General features: G+C 37.9%; 4 protein-coding genes across 9 annotated transcripts; 1 reads left to right on the top strand and 3 right to left on the bottom strand.

The window, feature by feature from the left end:
- The first annotated feature begins 1,858 nt into the window (after positions 1 to 1,858).
- On the top strand, positions 1,859 to 4,847 carry LOC119993408 (F-box/LRR-repeat protein At3g58900-like). 5 transcript variants are annotated; one of them, XM_038840550.1, is made up of 6 exons: positions 1,859 to 2,064; positions 2,662 to 2,781; positions 2,892 to 2,984; positions 3,114 to 4,061; positions 4,164 to 4,307; positions 4,410 to 4,847. In XM_038840550.1, exons 3-6 carry the CDS (start codon positions 2,937 to 2,939, stop codon positions 4,713 to 4,715), a joined length of 1,446 nt encoding a protein of 481 aa, XP_038696478.1. In that variant the 5' UTR covers positions 1,859 to 2,064; positions 2,662 to 2,781; positions 2,892 to 2,936; the 3' UTR covers positions 4,716 to 4,847. The 5 variants fall into 5 exon arrangements, with proteins under 5 accessions (XP_038696478.1, XP_038696479.1, XP_038696480.1 ...); XM_038840551.1 differs by having other exon boundaries at positions 1,859 to 2,110; XM_038840552.1 differs by having other exon boundaries at positions 1,860 to 2,064; positions 2,944 to 2,984.
- Positions 4,848 to 6,530: 1,683 nt separating this feature from the next.
- On the bottom strand, positions 6,531 to 10,004 carry LOC119993410 (ER membrane protein complex subunit 7 homolog). The gene is made up of 7 exons (XM_038840556.1): positions 9,816 to 10,004; positions 9,634 to 9,677; positions 8,245 to 8,353; positions 7,958 to 8,021; positions 7,746 to 7,862; positions 7,546 to 7,654; positions 6,531 to 6,853 (listed from the first exon to the last, which is right to left on the bottom strand). Exons 1-7 carry the CDS (start codon positions 9,908 to 9,910, stop codon positions 6,759 to 6,761), a joined length of 633 nt encoding a protein of 210 aa, XP_038696484.1. The 5' UTR covers positions 9,911 to 10,004; the 3' UTR covers positions 6,531 to 6,758.
- A 605-nt stretch (positions 10,005 to 10,609) lies between these two features.
- LOC119992916 (ACT domain-containing protein ACR2) lies at positions 10,610 to 13,402 on the bottom strand. 2 transcript variants are annotated; one of them, XM_038839748.1, is made up of 7 exons: positions 13,174 to 13,402; positions 12,980 to 13,060; positions 12,773 to 12,824; positions 12,581 to 12,695; positions 11,574 to 12,346; positions 11,255 to 11,359; positions 10,610 to 11,155 (listed from the first exon to the last, which is right to left on the bottom strand). In XM_038839748.1, the coding sequence occupies exons 2-7, from the start codon at positions 13,048 to 13,050 to the stop codon at positions 10,817 to 10,819; spliced, it is 1,455 nt and encodes a 484-aa protein (XP_038695676.1). In that variant the 5' UTR covers positions 13,051 to 13,060; positions 13,174 to 13,402; the 3' UTR covers positions 10,610 to 10,816. The 2 variants fall into 2 exon arrangements, with proteins under 2 accessions (XP_038695676.1, XP_038695677.1); XM_038839749.1 differs by having other exon boundaries at positions 13,224 to 13,402.
- Positions 13,403 to 14,398: 996 nt separating this feature from the next.
- Positions 14,399 to 24,476, bottom strand: LOC119992912. Its single transcript, XM_038839745.1, has 10 exons — positions 22,999 to 24,476; positions 21,917 to 22,390; positions 21,509 to 21,810; positions 20,210 to 20,932; positions 19,850 to 20,128; positions 19,490 to 19,651; positions 18,469 to 19,404; positions 18,154 to 18,369; positions 16,152 to 16,412; positions 14,399 to 15,033 (listed from the first exon to the last, which is right to left on the bottom strand). Exons 1-10 carry the CDS (start codon positions 24,329 to 24,331, stop codon positions 14,689 to 14,691), a joined length of 5,031 nt encoding a protein of 1,676 aa, XP_038695673.1. The 5' UTR covers positions 24,332 to 24,476; the 3' UTR covers positions 14,399 to 14,688.
- Between the last annotated feature and the right edge of the window lie 1,308 nt (positions 24,477 to 25,784).

The raw sequence follows: 25,784 nt of genomic DNA, 5'->3' as shown, positions 1-25,784 counted from the left end.
AGTTGAGCTTAATAATGTCTTTTTTCCTCGAATTGTAGTATGGATTTTCTATCAATATCCTTTCTTGGGATCATTATTCTTGACAATTTGAGATGGTTAGTGTAACATCCGGTTCGAGTAGAGAGAATAGGTTAAGTCTCTTGTTGCACATCATTTAAAAAAAGATATAGATTTTCTATCAACATCCTTCTTGGAATCATTATTCTTGACAATTTACGATGGTTAGTGTAACATCCGGCTCGAGTGGAGACAGTAGGTTAAGTCTTTTGTTCCACATCGCTCAAAAAAAGATATGGATTTTCTATCAGTATCCTCCTTGGAATCATTATTCTTGACAACTTGAGATGGTTAGTCCAACATCTGGCTCGAGTGGGGAGAAGAGGTTAAGTTTCTTGTCTCACATCACCCAGGAAAATATATGAAGTACAGTATATGATAAACAAAACTTTCAAACTAGTAACAAACCCTTTTCCTTGGAGGATGTGAAGTGTAGTATATAATAGGTAGAATTTTCAAACTAGTAACAAACCCTTTTCATTGGAGGAGATGCACCTAATCCCATTGTAACTCTGAGCGGTTATGAACCGGTTCGATTCATTTGTTTGAATTAGGAAAATATTTTTAATGTTTGCTCTTGCTCTAATACATCAGTTTTGAATTTGTGTAAAACAGTTATTTTGGAGGCACATGTTGGTTCAAGATGTCTGATGGTAATAGACATCTGATGTTGTTGCCTCACATGATATAACTACCAATAAGAATATCTATATAAACACAAGTCCATAATTATCTCCTTACGTTTTATTTTTTCAATTTTTCTCCTTCTTTCCTATGAAAATTCTTGTGAGAGTGTACACTTTGTTAAATCCTATAAGATTGATTATTGTTCAAAATGTAGTGACAATAATATGTTTTAAGGACAATGTATTCACGCCTCAAAGCTTCGATTTATTAATTTTCTTAACAATGTTCCCTCCTATGAACTCGTTGCAAACCACATTGGAGTATGAATGGTACAAATAATGATGTCATTGGCTTTACTTGAAACATAAGAATCATCAGGTATGATTATTTTACTGTACAATGTCAGATAATGCATGCTCATATATCTCCCATAAAGTTCCACCTTCCATTCTCAACATGACACGTGACATGTCTACATACTTTCCCGGTGTCTAGTCGGACATTATCCATCTTAACAAACTCTTTCTAACAAGTTCTTACCCATCCAATTGTTCAAAGATACACAAGTTATTAGACACAATTTCCAAGATATATACCACCTATATAGAACCATTCCCATCTATGGGAAAAAGGAAAAGGAAAAGGAAAAGAAGGAGGCTTATTACAAACCTAAATACTAAACCTATGGATACGATCAAACAATTAGTCCAAACACGATTTCCCTATCAGTTCCCACCACCCGATCACCTTCTTTATCTCCGTCACTGACTTGACCGTCGGAACCTCTATTATTAGTACTCCCAGTTTGAACTTAAAGCTTCTCATGACATTCTTTCTTGAAGTGTTGCAAGAATTGAGGTTGTAGACGAACCCCATATAACCATTTTTCCGACTTTTAACAATTATAGAAATTACTCTTACAAATAACATAAAAAAAATATTGGCATTATACTCCAATATAATAACACATTTATAATGTTACTATTTATAAAACATTACAATATTATTGTTTCGAAACAATCATATTATACAGTCAAATATTTTATTTTGACTTAATTTCTTCAAATTAATTTTTAGATAAAAAAAATCATGCACTTTGAGTTACAAACCAATTTAATCAAAAAGAAGTGGAGTTCGAGTTGTTATCATGCCGGATCGGAAAAGTAAAAAGCCGTACTAAGAGCCAGTAGACCTGCTCACGGGAGTCAGGCCTGCAAATACTATATTAAGGGGAAAAAATAATTTAAAAAGGACCGTTGAGAACAATTGCAGTTCTCAAATCAACTACGGAATACGGAGACAAGTCCTTTTTTGGTTTTCCGGTTTCCCTTTTGATTTTCCTGAATCTGGAACCCCTCCTCTATATATTAGCAGAATGCGGTAAGGAATCTCTGGTTTCCTTCCGCTTCTCCCCTCGTCTATGACGGTTCGTTTTATATTTCTCGCACCTAGTTGTCTCTAAAAGTTTAGGTCGAGGATCTGTTGATTTCTGTGGTCTTGGGTTGGTCGTTGCCCTTGATTGTTTGTTTTACTGATTGTGGTTGTTTTGATTGTCAACAATCGTTGAAGCTCAGTTCTGATTTTGGGTTTCTCCTCTGTTTTTTGGCTTTAAGGTTAATTGCATAGGTTTTGTTTTTCTTTTGGGTTAATTGCTTTTTCTGGGTTTTAGAGTCAGGGTTCTCTACCCTGGAGTCCTTTGTTCCTGTCTTATTAAACCTTCCTCAATAAAATTTCTCAGATTTATCAACAAAAAGAAGTAACTGCTAGACACCCCTTTTTGATTTCTTTCGAAAGTTTGGAACTTTTAGGGTCCAGTCTGCAATTTAAATTTTAGATTGTTCTGATAGTTTGTTTTGGGATCTAGAATCGCTAATTTATGTGCATTGAAAATTTATCACGAACAGTTTGTGATTAATTTAAGTTTGAAACTTTCACTGTGCGATTTAAGTTATCAATCTTTCTGATTGTTGGTTTCAGGTTATTGGAGTTGCTAGTTTATGATTATATGCTTTGCTGATTTATTGCGAGTATTTGGTGTGTTAACTTATAACGACAAGAAAAACTAGAGGCAAATCAGTCTTTGTCAAAAAACACAAGGTTAGCCTCATTATTGTGCTTCACATTTCATTCTGTGGTGTGTTCAGTGTGAAAATTTTAGGGTTCAGCGTGCAAGTTAAATTATCAATCTCTCTGATTGTTTGTTTCAGGTTTCTAGAATTGCTAATTTATACACAATGCCGATTTAACTTATAATGGCAGGAAAAGCAAGAGGCAAATCAGTCTTTGTCGAAAAACACAGGGTTAGCCCCTTTACTGTGCTTTATATAATTATCTTGCTTTCTTTGGTGTGCTTAATATAATGGCTTTACGTTCAGGCCGATTCTATGATATCTCTAATCCTTTTTTTGTGTTATATTGTGACTAATTAGCAAAAGACAAATGGAGGGAAACATGCGGAGGATAAAATGAGTCGATCAGCAGGTGCACTTCTGGTGGATAAGATTAGTCAATTACCAGATGCGCTTCTGGAATCTATTCTCTCTCATATGACACTGAGAGAAGCAGCAAGGACCAGCGTCCTTTCAAGTCGATGGTACAAAGTGTGGACTTTTATCCCCGACTTAAATTTTGATGCTTCAGTTACTTTACGATTCCTGGAGGTGCAACGAGTCCTGGAGGTGCAACGGATTCAAGAATTGCTTATGATAGAAAGGCATAAATATGTAAATTGGGTAAATAGTGTGTTGGAGTCCTATCAAGGTTTGACTCTGGACAAATTTAGTGTTGGATTTGATTTGAATGGGGATTTTGGACATGATATTGATAGATGGGTTAACTTTGCATTGGAAAAGAAAGTTAGACGCCTTGTGATAGACTTCCGTAATTATGCAGGTTACCCTCAGTATGAGCATTACCGTTTTCCATTTACCGTTTTCCGTTTACCCTCAGGAACTTTGCATACGCATAATGTGGGGTTTTCCAAATGTAGTTCCCTTAGAGTCCTCCTGTTGAGGCAGGTAGCGATAACTGGAGATGTTGTTGAGTATTTCCTATCCAATTGCCCATTTCTTGAACAATTATGTGTAGAAGGTTCAGATCTTATTGTGGATCTGAAAGTTCCTGAACCGCTACATTGCTTGAAGTACTTAGAGGTCAAATATTGCTTCAATGTGAAAAGCATAGATATCTCTGCAACAAATCTCTTTTCATTTAAATATTTTGGCCCAAGATTCATCATGTCTTATGAGAAACTCCCCAACCTGGTCGAACTAGATATTAAGGGGCCTTATTCAGACTATATTGTCGACAATCCCTCGCTACTTTCAAATTATGCATTTCGACTACAGACACTTCGGTTGAGGGTGATGCACGTTAAGGTTAGCATGCTTGACTTTTGTTTGTTTTTTTTTCCTTGTCTTCACTTCTTTAATCTATAATAAGACTGAGTTGTGCTGTCTACTGCATGTACATGTTATTAGGAAAGTATGGGGCTTCTCAGATTTCCAGTGCTCACACGCCTCAAGACATTGGAATTGGCTGTTGAAGCAAAAGATGGTGACAGCCTTCTCCTTTTTGCTCCCTTGATAAAGGCATCTCCCTCATTATGCAGATTTACAATGAAGGTCGGTAATGTTGCTTGTATTTGTTTTCAACACTCATGACGTATAAGAAAATGTCCAAGGACACTTCCAATTAAGCATAAATCTTTACTGTTTTGTTGCCAGCTAAGTCTTCAACTTCGTAACCCATGTGGAAGAAGGATACAACAAAAGCTTCCAAGATGTCCTCATCAATGCCTCAAGGTGGTGGAAATAATCGGCTTTCAAGGGTGTACCATTGACAATGAGTTCGCTGCATATTTGGTTGAGAATGCTGTTATGCTAGAGAAGATTATCATTGATCCCCGTCAACCACTTCTGTTAGGAACCCCGTGGGAGTATGATCATATGGAGAAAATACGTACTGCCAGGAAGCGTGCAAAGCAATTCAAAACTAATCTTTCTCTTGGAAGCAAACTACTGCTCCTTTGAGCTTCTAGGCAATATTTGAAGTTGGATTTACCCAGATGCATTGTTATTTATATGTAATCGTTGTTCTCTGAGGTAACTACTTGTTTCTATAATCTTATTGTTTCTCCGAGGTAATTTGATTTAGCTATATGCGTATTTTAGCAGAAGAAGTGATAGGGATCTCAGTCATCCCAGGAAATGATTTCACTCTCTGGTTCAATCACTAGGTTTTGTGGGCTCCTACACATACATCATTTATTGAGATGACTGAGATCCCTATATTTTTTGGTATTTTATATTGTGTTTTTGTTATTGGCCGCCGACCAACTTCTCTAAATCCGATAACCAACTTGATAGGTGGAATCGGTAAGGACATACTTTTCTGTTTTCCCCACCCATAAACATTCCACAGAAGTTCTGAAATCAGTCATGCATGAATTTGATATCGTGAAAGAAAAATAATTGAAGTCAGCGCAGAGACAGGTTCAGAATGACTCTCAAGCTTGCCTATAACCTGCATCAATGAAGGCAATGCTGTGCATCAATGTAATTTTATGAGAAAAAAAAAAACCTCGGCCAAACGGACCTTATATCTCTTGCTTATCAATGTCTATATATATATAGTTAAATTGTTATAAAACTCAACGAGCTAAGGCTTTCCTTCTTATTTATGAAATTACAACAGAATTATCAATATTTTTTTGAGACTTAACGTGTTTGTTAAGGCACACAATTTACAGACCCTTTAAGCAACCATCATCCTAAATAAATAAAATAAAAAACCCTAAATAAATCCACAAATCCTCCTCCTCCTCCTCCAGAATTGTCGTCAAGATGTAAGGTTCAGGTTTTGCATCCTATCCAAAACTCCTTCAACAGTCCGACTCTACTTGATGGCAAAAGGAGATTTTTGCCTCTTCAAGATTTGAAAACACCATCAGTGTACATGTTCTCGAGCATAGATTCGAGACTTTCAATACGCCATGATTCCAGAATCGGACAGTGGTGGGTCTGGCTGGATCGGACAAAGCCACTCAAGTCGGTGGTCTCCTGCAGATCTCTGGCTAATGGTGGAAGGGTTGCTGGCATTGAATAATTAACTCGGCTAATTTTTATTATTCTGAATTTGGGCTTTTAAGTTTTAATAGAGTTATGGGATAATTAATAACTAATTTGGGGTAATTTTTATTATTCTGTTAATTTTTATCACTTTAATAACAATATTATTTTTATACCATGTACATATAATCTCTATGTCAATTAAAGTGACAACATAGGACAATTGACTGCCCAAAATCCCCAATTTCTGTCCAAGGAACCAAAGTGTAACAAATTTGTTTTTGGATGACTGACGTGTGGAACATTTGACCTTTGGATAATCAAAATGAAAATTTAAGTATTTTTCTGTAATCAAAAATTTATTTAACTCGTTAGGAAATCCTAAACCGACCCTAAATAACTTTTTCTTGGACAATTTTGGGACGTCCCTAGAGGATCATACGACTCCTAGGACAGATCACAGATAGGTATTCCACAATTTAATCTTCCATATCCTATAGACTAAATTACGCATGGAGGGCACACCCAAATCCACGAGAAAATGAAGAAAATTACGAGTAACATTTTGTAATTTTCTTCTCATAACAAAAGAAAAGTATCACTGCCTGATAAAAAAGAAAAGAAAAGAAAAGCATCACTCTATTTATAACTCGTTTGCACGAGAAAAAAAACACCTTAGATTTTCAGTGGCATAGTGCAGTCCTAAAGATAACAGTGCTCACAAGAGAGAAACTAAACCTGGCTCATTCCTCGGATAAGAAAAAAATCACGTGGACAGTGTGAAAATTTGCCACTACCCCATAAATTTTCACAAAATTCAATCGTAAAATTAATGTCAATCGGGCGAAAAGGTATTAGTTTAGATCACAAACAATTGATAATCTTATACACGATTAGCAAGTTAAATACAACATAGCCCTCTGACCACAATATTGGGGCTGCCCCAGCCTCTGCACAAGTGAAGAAATCACCAATCTCATGCTTAAGGCTGTATGGTCACATCTATCAATTGCTCCTACCAGCTCCTGGCAACAAGCTTGCAAGAGTGGGAACCCCTTGATTCCTCATTTCTTCTTGTGCTCGCTTCATTTCCTCGGGATCTATGCCAACATGCACAGTTTAAAAGGGAAAATGGTCAATGGAAGAACAGATAGTATGTAGACAAAAAAGATAAATCTGAAGCCAACATCACTCAAATATTGAAAGACTGATGAAGCTATACTATACGCCTTTGGATAATTTCAAGTTCGTAAAACAAGCCGTTTAAAAATTTTCACAGTATCAGCTAATCTACAGAAATAAAATCTATTAACCATGATATTCGCCGGCATGTCTAGAGACAAATATACAAGGAAAACCATCAACTCTTTCCTTATGGATACTGCATGGTTATTTAAAATGAGCAAAATAGAAGATTTTCAACAATAAAGAGACTTCTACTGACACACTTATCGACAATTGGTTCAACAGTCCAAAATTTTTGGAGCTCTGATTATTTTATCAATTTCAAGAGGCTATTAATATAGTCATCTTGTAACAGATTTGCACCCTCTTGGCACTGCAATAAAATGTTTTACAATAAAAAAAAATCTCAATGATGAGTTTCTTAGTAAATAAAAGCAAGTAAACTATCCAGACATATGGCCAATTCAAAGGAGAGAATTCTATTTGGTAAATCAACACATCGTTTTAGTTGAAATAGCATGCTCTCAAGAAAGGAGAGAAACCCGGTTCGACAGAAAATCAGAACCTTAAGAATCATTATAGGTTATGAAAGATTTGAGCACTTTACCCATGTTCTCCACTAATTTGGGCATCAAGAACACAACCACCAGCATAAATCCAACCATCAGTCCCATTGGGCTTTTCACGACATTCATTATGGAGAAAGGTTCCCTAATCTGTCATATACCATTTAACAGAAAGAACATGAGAAAACCTATCATTCTATAACTGATAAACCATCAAGTGAGGAGGAACAGGTGCATTAACCTCGTAATATTGTTCCTCCCTCAATGGCTCTAAAACCAACTCACTCAAGCCCCTCCTGTTCTCTGTTAATGCTGCCTGAACCTTGCCAGGGTTTCTTGCACTAACATCAACTCGGACCTAAACATTTTCAGAGTATTCAACAATTAAAATTACAGATTGTGATAGGCTTATAGCAAAAAGACTGAAAAGAAAAATAACATAAAAACTCTCACCGGAGAAAAGAAATAGCCTATTGCTGCCACTTCAATTAGATGAGTACCCGCTGGCACATTGTGGCTTTAAGCATACGAATTAAGGAATATAAAATGCCTTCCTTGAATAAACAAGAGAATTTTCATGGTTTCAAAAGTAAATCCTTAAGCAGTTTTCAAGAAATGAAGGATTGGAAATATGAATATCTTTGCAAAGGCAAAATAATAATTTTATTAAACAAAATGTTCCAAACATATCAAAAAAATAGAACACAGTGTGTGTGAGTGTGCGCATAAAAATAGGATACAATGAAAAATATCCATCAGGCCTCACAAAAGTAACTTTCTGACCACCATTGAGTATAACTTTCACATTTGACTTCTTTGCAGGAAGACCAAAACCTTTTATGCTCATACCTGCGATGTAAAATCAACATTTTTTTGAAAGAAAAATGAGTTATTCAAAAGCACTAAGAAGATGCAAAAGGGAAAATTATAATTAGGCCAAGCTAACACCAAGTTAACATTAATCAGGATGAGATGAAAAGTAAACACCAAACACAGTATAAGGCAGCCAGAGGACAGTAAGATGCAGACAAATACATCCAAACTCTAAAGCTCACGCTATTAATGCCAATAAAATTCAAAATGACATATCAGTGACTAGGAGAAGAGTATCATTATACAGCATCATCAAGATTTCAACATCTCTAATGGGAGCAGTACATTGGTGGTTATGACAAATATCCAACATCCCCAGCCCCAACAACTGTTTGAGGCTTTGAGCACAGTATCTAACTGAACTAACCTCACTTGCAAAATTATTATCAATTACAATTTCAATACCTTGGTTAATACGGTCTTTTTCATAATCTTAGTACTCAATTATATTTTGGGCACTGAGGCTAGAGTTCCCATTAAAGATGATCAGCTACCACGGGCTTCTTCCAAGCAGTACTCTCTTCCCACCTCTTTTAAAAGAGAACAAAACAGAATTTTGGAGGCTTGCTAGTTCTCTCTCCATTAAGATGCCATTTTCCCAAGATGAGATGTCAAAGTAGTGAATCGATCATTCGTATTCAAAAGGTTTTATTCGTTAGTAGCAATCATAATTCCATCTGTCCAGTCCGTATATTTACACTTTCCTATTAATTTTACTATTTCTCAATAATTTTTGCCAGCACTATCTCATATTCTCATTCAACAAGATCAGCACTCACATTACAAGTTTGATTAGTTACATCCATGATCCAACAACCTTTCCCAAAATTGTAGTACAAGTAGCAAAACATAAGCACGACATTTGACACTGCAGTATTTGCTACTTGAGGCCTTTTCATGTTTTGATAATTTGAACATTGCTCAAGCTGAGAGCAACAACATCACCATCATCAAAGTCTTTATCCCAAATAATGCTAGGATAGCCTACACGAATCCATACTAAGAACAAAATATAAGAAACCTTTCCTTGAATTAGTTAAAGAACATAACTAAAATTTTTGTTTCCAAAAAAAATGCATTAAATAGTTTGCGAAAGCCCCAAATCAGGGATGAGATCCCTACCAAAAGCTTATGGCCATAAAACAAGCCTTTCCCCTAATCCAAACCAATTATTTTCAAAGAAATAGTAACTCAACACATGAACAAAGCAACCATCTATGACCTTAAAATATAAGAATAGGAAAACGGGAATATACTTGGGATCTTCACTCGACCATGAATTGTGTAGCCATCATTAGACCTGCACACATAAACATAAATCAATCAACCAACAGAAAAACCTAAATGGCTCTAGAAAAATCTTCCGAGTTTTTTATTAATCGTCTTTCGGCGATCAAGTAAGCAAGGGTTTCGAGAAGATGAGCTGCGAAAGCCGTACCCTGGAGAGATTGCGATAGCGGTAGAGAGAAGAGAAAAGAAAGTTTGTAGTAGAAGTACCACAACAACCGATTTGGATCTGATGATGGAAGCCATAACTGGGGACGAGATTTGAGAGACGCAGATTTGACAACTGATGATGGAAAGTTGGAAACTATCAAACTAGGAGGAACGGTGAAGAATTCTCAGTTTCGCGGAAGACTGCAGTCCTGATAAGGGGTCTCTTGGGCTCTTTTCCGTGGGCCAAGGCCACAGGATCATTTGGGCCCATATTTGTAACTGGGCTATGCGTTTGATTGGGCTGGACTGTAACACTGTAACTGGGCTATGCGTTTGTTTTTGGCCCCTATAGTTTTTGTTAAGCAATCCATTTTAACATCTAATCAAGATCAATGTGTTGATTAATTAGCCGTAATGAAATTATATTATAATATCCTTAATTAAAACAACACAGAATTTACTGCATGGTGCTTCTCTAAGATCTCTTTTATCGGAATCCAAAAATGTATTTTTATCGGATGGTTGGGTTCTGCCACACTAGTGGTGATTTAGGGTCATAAATTTTTTTATTTTTTTTTAAATTATGAATGTATTTTGATTGGGTTTACAAGTCCAATCATATATATATATATATTTTTCTCTCAGACAAAAATTGAATTGAACAAAAAAAAGGCATAAAAATTATGGACAGTCAAATATAAACCTTTATTGGATTTAAGTACCATTGACGATGGCCCAGAAAAACAAAATCGTTCGAGCTCGATGCACACACTTTGAATCGATAAACCCAATGCGGATGATTAATCTAAGACTTCAATAGATATGAGTATATATTTACAGAGGATTTGACTCTAGTGGTAGTAGCAACCGTAGAGTTTTGCATAGCTGTTATTTACAAACCCTAGCTAGCTAGAAATGAATCAACAACTGGATCTTAAATCTGCACACAATCCTAATCCAAGAAATGACAACTATCATATATACATGAATTCGCAGCAATGATCACTTGATCGGAATAACCTTCTGGGACAGACGTTCAATCTGGGTTTTGAGCATGTCTCCGATTGAGAAACGTGACCTTTCCGGTGAGCTTGGTCTGGTGGTGGTGTCGACATTCTTGACTGCTAGTTTTATTGGACCCATTTCTCTCTTCATTGACTCAACAAATTCCATGTCTACTTCATTCCCTGAGATGTCCCTCACATAAAAAGCATTCACTGCCTTCTCTCCCTTAGTAGCAACATCGGCCCTAACAACCGCAAGTCCATTCTCTCGTAGAACCCTAGTTATGTCCGAGAGTAGTCCTACTCTATTTTCTGCACATAGTTCTATCTTCACCCCCTACACATATATATATATACATACATATATAAGAGTAAAGATGAAGATTAAGATCAACTAATAAAGATCAAAATGGCAGTGAATAGTTTTGATTCAGACCTCACAAACTCGCCGTTCAATAGCAGCCTCTAAGCATTTTATCACTCTCTCCTTTTCGCTTTCTGTATTCATGGCGTACCCATCTATATGTCTGATAAAGTACTCCTGCGGTTGATGAAACTGATCAATTCGACCGAGAAATAAAAATATGTGATTATATGACTGAAGCATTTCAACAAACACTTGCTTTACTTCTGATCAGGATAGAAACTGTTTGTTGAAATGCCTCTACCATCTGCATCAACATGACAGCAAACTCTGACAGGAAAATACGACTATTGATGATTAACAGGGCATCAATTGATCAATAGGGGCATACCTGAAATGCGTAACCATCACGAGTACCGATTGAAGCATGGAAGATGACATACTGCATATCAGTGAGTGTACAAACAGTATCAAACATGAGCCTCCGCCTATCTTTACATTCAATACTCACAATCCAATACCCTTTCTCATCACAACTCTCTACTGAAACCACAGTCCTCTTCCCTTCCTGATCATCACAACCACCATCGACATTAAACCCCGAAGAATTCAAATCCCCTTCTATCTCCCCGGGAGACTCCTCAAAATCGCTAACCGAAACCATCAATCGATGCAAACGCCGTTCCACATTCGTCATAGTGCTTTCCCCTCCAAGAAACTCCCCAGTCTTCACTTCTTGGTTGTCAGTGCCGGTCCCACTCCAACTCACGGCGGTGGTGGCGCGGAGGACGGTTGCGAGGTGGTCCTCGATTGTGGCGAGCCGGTTAGGGTCGTCGATTGGCGTGTCGGTGGATTCGTCCGAAATGTGGGCCACGCAAGCGAGGCGGGCGTTGTGGCTCCAAGCGTGGGCCTCCACGATGTTGCAGTGAAGGTCCACCAGTGCTGCGGATATCTCTGAGAAAAGGCCGGGCCGGTCTGTTCCGCTCATTTCGATGGCGGTACTGTGGTCTGTTGAGTGCTCGGACCCGTAATGGGCCTCGTTGGAGTAGAGTTTGGGTTGGGCCGATCTTGGGCTTACTTTCTTAGTTCCTATGGCCTGCTGGATTGTGTTGATAACTCTTTGATCAGTGAGTTTGTTTCCATGTTCGTCTTTAACGTGAAAAACTGAAAATCCAAATTACAAGACCAATTATGAATTGTGAGGTTATATAGTAACTGACAACAATACCATACAAGTTTGCCTTTTGAATATCCGGCATGTGTCTAAATTCTTGTCGTCAGGTCCATACGTACATAAGTTTTTCACTTGACGATAAGATAAGTTGGATCAAAACCTCACCCGACGCGTGAGATTATATACACGAATAGTACATATATGGAAGGAGGTGTATATATTACCATCCATGAACCATCCGGCATCAGAAGAAATGTAGCTCTTGGAGATGGTGAGGTTCATGTCTGTTAAAACTTGCACCACCTCTAGGAGAAGGCCTTGCTTGTTTACGCTATCCACCTGCACCATATCAAAACACAAAATCAGACGGTGTATATATATAATCTTGATCTCTTCTCTGTGGCATGTATGTATACCTTAACAATAGTAGAATCTTCCATGCTGTCATTGTCAATGCAAACTCGACAACTGCAGAACAAAAAGAGAGGAGGGTTTTTATATACAGTGGCGACCTGGCGGATCCAGGATTCAAACTCATCGGGGGCAAAACTTAATAGCGGGGTCGGGGTGGATATTTTGGCAAACAGTTGGTAAACGTAAATGTGGTTGGATATTGAACTTACGGTGGTCCATAGATCCTCTCTGGCAGATCATCAAAATCAGGATCAAAGTACGGCGAACAAACCTTCTTCATGCTGCAAAATCTGTTAGAAATACAAAATGTCTCACATCGGTTAAAAGACATGCATTCACTGCATTTTATATATATATATTTTTTACTGAAAGAAAAAACCAAAGGAGGAAGTATTTAGCTTACAGAGATACAGATATGTAAAGAAATGCAGAGAAATATGCCCGGAAAAATACCCGCAACAAGAGAAGAGAGAGAGGAACTCAAGATGATGTCAATCTCTCTCCTAAAGGAGAAACTACGAAAAAAAGTTATCAAGGGAACTACACGAATGGTCACCTGCTAATACAAATGAGAGGGAGAGATAGAAAGAGGTTTTTGTGTTCTTTTTTTACTATTTTGGCAAGTTTTTAGATAGTGTGATTAGCATATATATATATATATATATATATATATATAGGTCCAATGTCAAAAGAAAAAACTTGTGGGTGAGATTTGATTAGGCTTTGAAAGAAAAATCAGAAGAGGAGATATGAGATAAACATATACAAAGTCAAAAATACATGTCGGCCACGGTTGGTTTTGGATTCAATTTTCTCATAGTCTTGAGGTGACGTTTTATTTCTGCTTCACGTATGCTTTACCATACAATGGACGATTTCACACATCCATGCAATTGCAAATCATTTATTTGTAAGATTAGCTTTCATATAAATTCAATCCAAATTGACAATGATTACTCATGTTATCTATCCAAATCGACAACGATTACTCAATGTTTTCCACCTGATCAGTAATTATCCGATTTTAGTTTCTTCAATGACACACCTGTGCTGATATCGGTTTGCTAAATACTTGCATACGTATGAAAATCAAATTGACCGATACACCAGAAACCTCTTCATGGCATCACTGAAACCTCAGCATGATGAAGAGTGGACAAGAAGGTTAAAGAGAGAATCACCAGAAAGAAATTCATGTAATTAATCGAGAGAGAGATTTGTCGATAATTTTCAACAACCAACCAGTAATGATAGGGATCCCAACAATTAACATTCCACAAATTCAACCCTGTGCGTCCAATTCAACATCCCAACTGCACGGATTTCCAATAACCAACAATGCCAACACCGTATGCCACAGCCCTTTTACATTCATTTCAGGGTAACTCCAGATCCATTCAAAGTGCAACCCTAATAGTGTAAATAACAACATAAGCAAATAAGTAAAATACCCATTAAAAAGCAGGATTTCCTGAGGAACAATTCACTAATTTCAGCATTTGATGGTAAAGCCAAAAGAAGCTTATCCGACCACCGATTGGGTTGGAGAAAATACTCCACCGATTAAAGGTTACGAGAAGGAAGAGAGAAGGAAGAGATCAAGGGAAAAAAAAAAAGAAGGCAGACGATGATTAACAAAACTTTTCAATAGGTCTATAATAACCTTGTGAAGAAGCAGGTATGCATGACACTTGCAAGTTACAACTGTTAGTTCTATTGGAATCATTCCCTCACAGTCAATTACCTAAAACGGAGGCCCATCTATTCCAACTTTACTCCCAACGACGTGTTCCAACAGTCCTATCAGTCCAAACGCCAAGAAATACCTCGAGAACTTCTCTTAATATCGAGATACCATCCAGCTCTTTATGTAAACAAGTGTCACTAGTGGCGAAAGAAAAAACTGTTACTGCAGAATTCAACTGTGGTTGAACCAGGGTCCAACTGCACCATTCACATGTCCATTGCTGTGGATCCCAACACCATTCGGGATGAGTGAAGGAGGCAATCCAACAGCCATTGGAGGCGGTGCAGAAGCATATAACCCATGATTGTGTGGGTGTGAGTGGGGACTCACAAGAGGGCTAGCAGCAGGACTGCCCTTGCGCTGTTGAAGGGCATGAATCTGCCTGAGGCCTTCCTCATGAATACGAGAAAGTGTGTCCAGTTCTTTCATTGACAGGGCTTCCAAACCAGCACCATAAAGAGGGGCATGCCGAGACATCTCTTCTTGCAGTGAAGCTTCAAGGGTGTGAATATATTGCTACAAAGGAAAAACAGAGGACATAAATCCAAGTGCCACCTAAAATCGATAACAAGGCATTAATAATATATGCGCACACAATAGAGAGAGGGAGAGACCGTTATAGATTTTACTCATCATCATCATCATCAAAGCCTTCATCCCAAAAGTTTGGAGGTGGTCAGCTACATGAGTTTATGAGTTCTCAACGGGAATCCACCAAGTGTATTCGTTTTCTCCATTCATTTCTATTATAGATCATACATTCATCTACTCCTATTAACTTCTTATAATTTCTTATTACTTCAAGCCATGTCTTTTTAGGTCTTCCTTGTCGCCTCTTACTCTCTCCTATACAAATTCTTTCGTTCCTCCTTACTGCCACACCATTGTCTCACCATTATAGATTACTATGTAATCAAAATAACCTACAACAATCATTTTTCTCTTTCTTTCTTTCATTTTAGGCCCAGCAACAAATATATTCTCAAACCCAACTGTCCCCTAATATTTCAAAGCAGACCAACATCAACTTGAGGAGAAGAGAAAAAACCACAACACGGTCGCAATGGTACGCATTATTAATGAGCATGATTATAGACTTGGGTCATCAATCATGCTCTTAGAGTTGTTTTTTTTTTCCCCCCCTTTTTTGAATGCAAAATAATGTTATTGAACAGGCACCAAGAAGGTGCTTCGAAAATTACAAAGGGTTCAACAAATGGCCTCAAGGAAATTGCTAAAAGATTGGGAGCACCAAAAGTTGAAGAGGCAAAGCCAGAGAAAATTAACAGATTAAAATATCCATCGCCAAGTGAGGTTCAGACACACCTCCATAGATTCATTAAATACTGCAAAAATATCCACTAAATGAGATTTATGAGGCAACTAAGGTTTAAAAAAAAGGGTTGACATCAACTGGCAGAACACGCCCAGCAGATTAGACATCCCAGCTTCACAAATTCAAGGTAGTCTCCAATGGTTTCCATCAGAGAGGAAAACAACACAAGTACTCATTGAAAGCATCTTCACAAATCAAAACCAAACTAAAAATCGCACCAAGCAGAAGACGGGTGACAACGGCACCGAAAATGATTAAAGAAAATGGAAAATATATAAGCTATGTTCAGAGTAAATACCTGGCAGGCCTGCAATTTTGATTCCATCCCATCAATATATGCCTCACACCGACCAACCTGCTCTTCTTTCTCCCTCTTTTCTCCTTCAGTTTGACCAACGGTTTGTGTCAATCGCTGAACTTCATCTTCCAGTGACTTACGGATTTCCTCCCGAGTGACATTCTCTGTAGCGTACCTTTTCAATTCTTCATCAAATCTTTTCCGAGCAGCTTCAGCACCCTTTAACCTTTCGGCTAGAGCATTTTTCTCCTTCAATACTTTCTGTCACATTCATATATCGTCATCAGAACATGAATCAGTTTAGCACTATATTCCAAAGATAGATGGAACAAATGCAACGATTATATATTAAACACCTCCATCCAATAACTCAAACAGCAAAACGAAGATTATTATTAAAATTCCATTTGTCCATAAAGAAAAAAGAATAATCATTTCCCCAACAGACAGTTCCAATGGAGAAAGACTCTCGCGGCAAGGTTTTACACATGGGGCCAGCTGCTTTCTTTATCTCACTTGCCGTTAGTCCGTCTAGCACCTTTCGGTTGGGGTCCGCCCCGGGCTTAGTTAGACCGCTTGGGTTATTAAAATAAATGCTTCAAATTGAGCATAAACATGAAAGAATTACAAATGATTTTCCTAATTGACCTTGATATCAGCCAATAAATTTAAATGAATATGAAAATGTAGTACTTTTCTGAAAGGAAACTTGTAATACTTGAAAGGTCAAAGACACCAACTCCTAACTAACAAAAAAATAATAAAAGCCTATACAATGTATTCCGAAAATACAGATTTAGAATCCCTGGAATAGCAGATCATATCTATTCTACTGTTCTTTTTAAAGTGAACTATCATATCCAAGCTTAATAAGTTTCCAGGAAAACATGCATATCCGAAACCAATCAGAGTCAACATATGCATATTAGAACTCTTAAATTCACCCAAAAAATAATACATTATATTCTAAAAGGATAAATATCATGTACTACACAAATCATGATTCTAACAAAGGTATCATGACCTCCATCATCCAACACTAACTGCCACCACCATAGTGTGCAGCCAAATTATAACCAAAAAAGTTAGAAAGGTAACGATCACCCGCTCTGTCCAACAATGACACCAGTTACACCACCACCTTTGTACAGCAACTTCGAGGCCCTAATTCTAACATCTCCAAACAGTTCTGACAGAAACCACAACATAATTTTATTGCTTAAGATCGTCCTTGCATCTAAAAGATCTGAAATCTTCATCTCTTCGAGAATTAATGGATTAACCATAAGTTTCCTACCCTTGAGGTTGCAGTAGAAAGCATAGAACAGAATAATAAATACTACCATCACGTTATATAGTTAATATTTATTATCCTGATTGACAAGTTTTTTTGTTTATTTTTTAGTAACAAAAGGAATGATTAAAGAGACACCAAGCCCACCCAGTCAGTACAGCGAGTTAGCTAAAGCAATAGAACACAACTCCTTTGACAATAACTTCAAAACCCTCAATGAAGCAACAATGACCTGATTATATAAAAATGATCGGACTCATAATATAGATCACAGAGCTACTTAAGATACCATTCCATCCTGCTACCAAGGGTCCAAGAGGGTTAAAAAGAACCATCTTCCAGTGAGAAAAAAAAAATCAGCCATAAGGAACCTGCTTCTAAGCAATGCCAAAATGACAACTCAAGCATTTTATTTGTCGAGTTTGCAAGAACAACATGAACCTTAAAAGCAAGCAATCCACATAATGCAAGCATATCAGCCATCTTAAACAATATTTTATTGAAATTGTATCAGGTACATAAAAAAATCTACTGTGCAGTAGAGTTGAGGTTAAGGACCAAATGCCCCATAGTTAATGTCTATCCATTCCAGACAGCATACTAACCGAATCCTTTCCGACATAACTTTTCCTAGAATAGACTTTTATATAATCATTTCTTCTAGCATAATAAAGGAAAAGGATCAAGGTGAATAAAGCAGTTATCTACCTTAAGTTCATCCCGTTTCCGGGACTTTAGTTGAGAGAGTTGTGTTTCAGCATCATGAAGATGATCCTGAAGTGCTTTCTTCTCTGCAGTAAGCTTTGCAATCTCATCATCTCGCTCTGACCGGATCCACTCAAGTTGACTCTCAACTTCATGAATTTGCTCAGAAAGATCCTTCTTTTCACGGGCGAAGCGGTCCATCTCAGCTTTCATTTCAGTCTGCCATTTATATATTTAATAATAATAAAATGACCCAAGAAAAGAACAAATGTGAAGTAGTCACTACATTACATTATGGGTTAATCTCTTATCAAATACCTTGAGACGATTATTAACGGCCTCTGATTCGCTCAACTTTTGGGATAACACCGTTTTTTCTCTAACCAAATTGGTAACTTCAGACTTCCTCTCTTCACGCATTTGAATGATTTCATCTTCACTTGCACATAACTGGTGCCAAAGAGCTGCCCGATCAACATTTGCAAGTTCAGCTACTTCCCTCATCATACTAAGAACATGTTTCACAATCTCCTGGTCCTCGTAAATTAAAAGAGACAATATATCCAAATCCACATCTACATCGTGACTTGCATCAGTATTACTGGTAGCACGGTCAACAAGCCTCTTCAGCATTTTCCCCCTATAAGATTCATCAGCATGCCATTTAAACAACAACATGTAAAGTGTCTTCACGAAACCCTTAACATGATCGTCTACAGAGTGTGCCAATGTCTCAGCAAGACCAAGAACAGATGCAAAATCATCTAGCTGGACTCTCAACTGTTCACTGACTTCTCTCCCTCCCTCTCCCACTGCATCTGGGTGCTGAAAATTTTCAGCAACAAACCTGGCATTAAAATTCAATTTTTGAGCAAGGCGCCTCTCCAAGACCACTGCTACGGATTGAGCCACGATGGCACCACAAGCTACGGCTCTCTCAAACGTTTCAGAAGCTTCAACAGCAAGACAAGGTATGGATAACATCTCAATAAGGATGTATGTATCAGAAAAATACTGACTCACACACATAGTCTGCTCTTCCACCACATGCAACCTTTCGGTGGTAGGTCCATTTTCACCAAACAAAAAGAGGCCACAAGATGAGGTTGACCAATTATCAACATCACAATCAATATCACTGAGTATCATTTCAGCAACATCTCCCCAGCTATTTACAGTTTTGCTCATAAAATCAAGGACACAAAGAGACACCTCAGGACCCAATCTTTTTAGCCTAACACGGACAGACCTGACCTACAACAGAGAACAAAGAAGGTAACCATTTGCATACAATAAATTAGGTCGTGTAAGTAGAGTATAAAGAGTGAAAGAGGCGTACTGCTTCAGGGAGATGTTGACACTGGGATGCGGCTTTGAATATAAATTCTATGGTTGCTGTGAGAAGTTCATCGTTTGCATCTGCCAAAAGCTCAAAAGATTGAAACAGCACTCGTTCCCAAACATCACTGCCACATGCAAGCTGAGTGAGAGCACCAAAAACCTGAAAAAAGATCAAAATTACAAAATGAATGCAGCAGTAGACGACATTGAGACAATATTACATGCAAACAAGACTAACCCATGAAAGTTCAAGAACTAAAAAACTTTCCTACCATTCTGAAGAGTAGTCCTCGAATCACACAGAGGAAAGACCAATAACCCTCTATAGAAATTAAAGATAACATGGGGACTAACTTACAGGTACCCGCAGTGATGGCTCTGCATCCAGATGCTGAAGTCGTTCTAGAAGCGCATATGCAGCCAATGAATGTTCAGAATGCTCAACCAATTTTGGAACCAAAGCAACTAGGTCTGGCAGCAGATGCTTAGGAGCTTTGTCCAGTACAAGAGCAATCTTCTGGGCAGACTGGGGCCGGCGCCTTGGCTCAGGACACCCTTGTGGAACTGCTCCATCAAGGGCCCTCAGTGAGTTTACAATCAACCCCAAGAGCTCCTCAGATTGCTCTGGCCACTTGGTCTGGAAGAGTCAATTAGTTCACATAGTTGAAACAAAAGAACAAGTGAGAAACTTCACCACATGTTCGACAAGAGATCATACCTTACAGCGAATGGAAGAAGTTTCAGAAGAACCAGAAGCAGATGGCACTGGTGGACAAATTGGCTGTCCAGAGACAGCTTTTTGTGGTCCATCAACTCCGTCCACATCAGAGCTTTGTACAGCAGATGTGCTGCTAGCATCAAGTATGCCAGAATCCAATCTTTCAAATATAGGAAACTCTGCAGACTCTGCTGCTCCGTTTTCCCTATCAGATTCTGGCTGACTGGCAGCACCATTGCCATGAAGAGAGGTTTTTGAGTTTGCATCACAAGACTCGTCGTTTGAAGTTCCTTCTGAAGGTTGGCAGCATTCAACCATTATATCCAAAAGCAAATCAATAATTGCCTGCTGCAACACTTTAACTCCCATCAGCAAATTCATCAAGCTGGGGGAAGATTCATCGGGCTTTGACACCTTTCCATCGTTACTACCAGATAGCTTGGTTGGAAGAAGCAAACGCTTTACTTTGGCAGGGTCGTCAAGGTAAACACGTAATCCAGTCAAAAAACCAGCAATAGCCCCAGCGTCCATTAAGAGCTTTTCTCTTAAAGTGACCTGAGGCTGGGAAGGATTATCTCCATATGTGAGGTGAAAGCCAGCTCTAGAAAGAAGGTTTCTAAAAATATCTTCCTCATCACCACTCATTCCTTCATGGTCTTCAGAATCTATGAGTTCATCAGGATCTGTTGTTAAAGCATCTTGATCGTCCTCAGATGCCAAAACCTAACAAAAGCGTATAAACACATGAATAGGGACATATGCTAACCTCATGATAAAGGAAGGAAGGAAAAAAACCAAGATTCTGCAAGCAAAAGACACAGATAAGCAAGAAAGGAAAATTCAAATGCATTCGCTAAATTTATAAGCCGAATTGAATATTTAAGATATTATGTTAAGTTATGCATACCAAAATTCTACAACAACTGATAAACATGAAGAAGATGAATTAATCAACTTACATAACACCAGTGCTCAAAGTATGTGGAACAAAAACAACAGTGTCCAGGACAAGCAGAATTTAAGGTTACCATGAGAATATTGATATTGGTGATTTGGTGTAGTAAATTACAAAAAGCTTACAAGCAAGATAGAAAACAAAAGGAAAGAAAAACTAACATAGAGATGGCACACAATTCCAAAACTTGTAAAAATGTTCCCAACATATTTGATTGGTAAGGTTGCAAAAATATCAAACAAGGAATTTGCAAGGAAAATATGAACAGAAAATCAAAAAGCAAAATGAAAGCTATACATAAATCGAAAAATGCCAATAAATGTAAGAGATATTAAAGTACTCACCTCTAGATCAGAAAACTCAAACCAAGGGCAGCAATCCAATATTTCACAAACAAAGACAACAGTGTCACGAACAAGGAACCCTGCATCTGCTTCCAACATATCTGAGACCTTCATAAATTGCAGAACAGAATTATTCCATGTCTTTGTACATATTGACGATTCCTTCCATGCAGTCTTGGCTTGGTTTTTTTGGTTCATCACAGCCATCCTGTATTTAACCCAGAAGTTTTTATCTGGATCACTTCCAACTGACTGGTCACTCTCTAGGTAAATACAAATGGTGTCAAAGGACTCATACACACCTGAGACATGAAGAAAGTAATTTTTCAGTTGAATAAAGAAAGGCAGATTAATAGAGCAACATTTTCAGCTTTTTTAGAGTTATGAGAAAGAGAAAAAAACACCCACCAATCCGAAGCTCACATCCACCTGCTTGAAAGAACTTGCTAAAGATTTTCCGGTTTTCCATTATTTCCTTGAAGGACAAGAAGTTCTCCACCTTCCATGTAAATGAGCTTCTTTTGCCAACTGCATCAGTCTGGGAAGCAGTAGGGTTTGACTCGGTAACTTGATCAGCAAAGTCCTCCATTATGGATGTTTCTTTTAGAATAAGAACCTCTGCAGAAAATACAACAGCATCCTGAACTAGAAACCCAGAATCTTGATCGAACAGACTGGTAAGCGTCACAAATTCACGCCATCCCCAATCCTTGGCAGCTTTGGAGTAGCGATTCTGAGATTCCTTCATGACAGACTTCTCCTCCATCCTTTGGTTTACAACTGACAATCGGTGACTCACAAAACAGCTCCAATCACAGGAATTATTCCTTGAATCTGTAACTTCAAGAAACACAGAAAGATGGCATGGAGGCTGAGACTGCCCTGAAATCATCAAGCATACATGAATCATCAGTTAACTCTCTCATGCCAACCAAATCAACAGCCAGTCCAGCTCAAGAGATCTCAAGCATAAAGATGGTATTAATTAGGAGCCGTGGTATCGGAGAGAAAGACAACTAAGCAGCAAGCTCAAATATTTTGAAGGCCAGGAAACGAGTACAACAACAAGGCATGACGTCACGAAGGTTCATTGAGTGTATGCGTATATAGATTTGTTATCAGTTGAACTATCCTAAGCAAGTTACATCTAGGGTCAAATTACTTTAAGCGCAAGGATTGTAGCATAAACAATAACATATTGATTAGTGACAGATTTCATACCCTGTATGAGGGGAAAATTTTGATGGCACCACTACCATGAATAAACAATAATCTGGCTTAAATATATTCATGAGGAAAAATAATTGTGAAACCTTTTGACATAAAATCTATCAATCAAGACAATGCAAAAGTGATCATTTATTCAAAGATATTGCCGCATTCTGTGATATTTATCGTGAAAGTTAACCATCAAAGCGAACAGAATATGGGAAGTAACTAGCCAAAACGAACAATATCTATCAAATAAAGGAAAGTATTCTTTTGCATACCTCGGGGATAAACAATGAGACGACAATCTCGGTTTCCAATTTGGAACCTCCTGCTCTTGATGCAAAGTCCTGTAATCTTCCTTTTCTTCAGAAGATCCTTCAACCTTGTGAAATTCTCAATCCTCCATGTAAACTTCCCCAGGTGCCCATCAGACTTCCTTGCCCCAGTCCCACTCCTCCCACCTATCAACCCTCCATTCTTTGAAAAGCTACTGAACTCCTTGATCACATGAAAAGATGTGCTAAATACAGCAGTGTCATCCACCAAAAACCCTGAATCTAGCCCTACAAAATCCGTCATCTTCATATAATCATTCCAACCCAAACTAGTATTGTCCCCAGCCTTATTATCAGTGGCAAACCTTCCATAGGAGTCCCTGTGCATGTGGTTGGACCCAGGCCTCTGATTCAACACCGACATTCTGAACAAACACCAACAACTCCTATCTGAGGCAATGCTTTTCTCAGTGTCCTTACTCTCCAAACACATTGACAAATGCTCTTGCCCATTCACTGAACTCTGGTACACACTTATCCTCAAATTACACTCGCCAGCAGGGAACACTGGGCTCATTATCTTCTGTGTCTTTATCATCTCTTTAAACAAACTAAAATTATGTACCTTCCAAGTGAACTTGCCACTCGAAACATCAGACACAGGGCTGGCCGCCATTGACGAGGAAATCATAGATGAGGATGCAGATTGTACGTCATTATTATCTCGATTGAAATTAATGGATTCGTTTAGGATTAAAATGTCGGCGGTAATTAGAACAGAATCGTTATTGAATAAATAACCCAATTTGGAATCAAACACAGTAGAGGAGGGTGTGAAATCGCACCAACCGTGAGATTTCTTCTTGCTTGAAAATCGGTGCCACGAATCTCGATGAATGGACTTGGAATCGTCGTTTAGGTTCACGATTGCCAAACGGTAGCTAGCGAAGCAGTCCCATTTGGAGGAGGTGCCGCGAGGGTCCATGATTTGGAGATAGATAGAGATGTATCCCGGCAGTGCCTGCGAGTCTCCTTTAGGGTAAACAAGGAGCCGGCAATCATAGCCGCCAACCTCGAAGTACTTACTCCACAGTGCCCTAGCTTTGATTTTTGGAAAATTGTGAATCGTCCATCGGCACACGGCGGAGAACTCGCCCCGCCGATCGATAGTCACGGTTTCTGCCGCGCCACCACTCCCGTCCCTGGACCCAACGGAAGTTGCAAGGTCATCAACGGAGACTATCGACGACGATGAGGTGGCGGGAGGCGATTGGTCGGATAACGCGGGTGCAGAAGACGAGGAGGATGAGACTGCCTCAGATGAAGTATACTTCATTGCCTTGATAGGAAGTGTTTGGCGTTGGTTCTTGTTTTCAGCCTCCCTGTATATATTTCCTTCTTGCTGGTTTTTTTTTTTTGTTGAACAAAATCTTTATAATTCTGGAGAGAGAAAGAGAATAGGGTGCTGTGTGGGTGAGGGGGTAAGAGCATCCACAATGGTGTTATATTTAACATTGTTAGCAATACTTTTTGGATAAATATAGTGCTATACTCTCACAATGGATATAATGGAGTGTATTTCAAGTACTTGAAATGTTACTTTTTTGATAAATATAGCGCTACATGCACACAATGGGTGAAAAATGACACTTGAAAATTTAGTTGTGGAAAAATGATACTTGAGAGTTGGAGTATATATATAGTTGATGAATAGTGAAGAGAGAGATGATGAAAATGAGGAGAAATGTGATAAAAAGAAGAGAGAGGTGATGAAAAGAAAGAGAGAGAAGATGAAAAGAAAGAGAGAGAAGATGAAAAGGAAGAGAGAGATGATGAAAAGGAAGAGAGAGAAAATAGAGAAAATGAATATAGAGTGTTGGAATTTATGGAGTGTTGATGAATAGTATTATTATGGGACCCACTCATCCAATTAAATTGTGCCACATAGGAAAGAGGAGAAGAGAGAGAATAATTTTGAAGTGCTGTATTATATTATACTACTGTGGATGCTCTAAGAAGAGGATGTTTTTGGAGTTCGGGCACAGCGGCGCATGATAGTTAAACTGCTCCTTTTTTTTTCTTTTTTTATCTTTTTATTTTCGTGGGAGACTTGTGAGTAAGAGTAGCCAAAATAAATAGTTTCGGATGAGACAACAATACGTGAATATAAAATATTTATATATTCAGACATTTATTTAGATTGAATTTCGGACATATTTAATTAACAAAACCATAAATAAATCGGACAACATGGTTGTTTGGTAAAATTTATTGTGGTCGTGCACCAAATAATATATTGTGAAACCCAAACAAATAGCCATACATGATAGAACTATTTTAGAACAATTTTATTTTACTTTGGAAATTATTCTCAGCTGGATAATTTTCTCACAATTGAACATTTCTTCCCTAATATATCCTTATGTTGTATTGAACTGATCGAAATACTCCAATTTGATTTTTAGGGTTCTCATATTACAAACAAATTTGCCCTTCACTTTTATAAATATATAACAAATGTGTATGAACTTATATGCATAATATTTTAAATATAAATTTTTAAATTTATAAAAATGTGAAACGGGTAATTTCAAACATATTTAAGTATTCTAATTAATTATCTTTATTTTATAATTTAATTGTTATTTATTTTTTATATTTACAAGCATATGCTATAACTAAAATGGATAATATTTATGCACGTAATTTATCACAAAATATTACACAACATATATGTTATCAGCAAAAGTTTGAATGAAACACTACCGTGAACCATCATTTCAGAAAGT

This window comes from Tripterygium wilfordii, chromosome 23, assembly GCF_013401445.1.
Source record: "Tripterygium wilfordii isolate XIE 37 chromosome 23, ASM1340144v1, whole genome shotgun sequence".
Taxonomy (NCBI): Eukaryota; Viridiplantae; Streptophyta; class Magnoliopsida; order Celastrales; family Celastraceae; genus Tripterygium; species Tripterygium wilfordii.
This window is presented reverse-complemented; position numbering and strand designations above follow the sequence as displayed.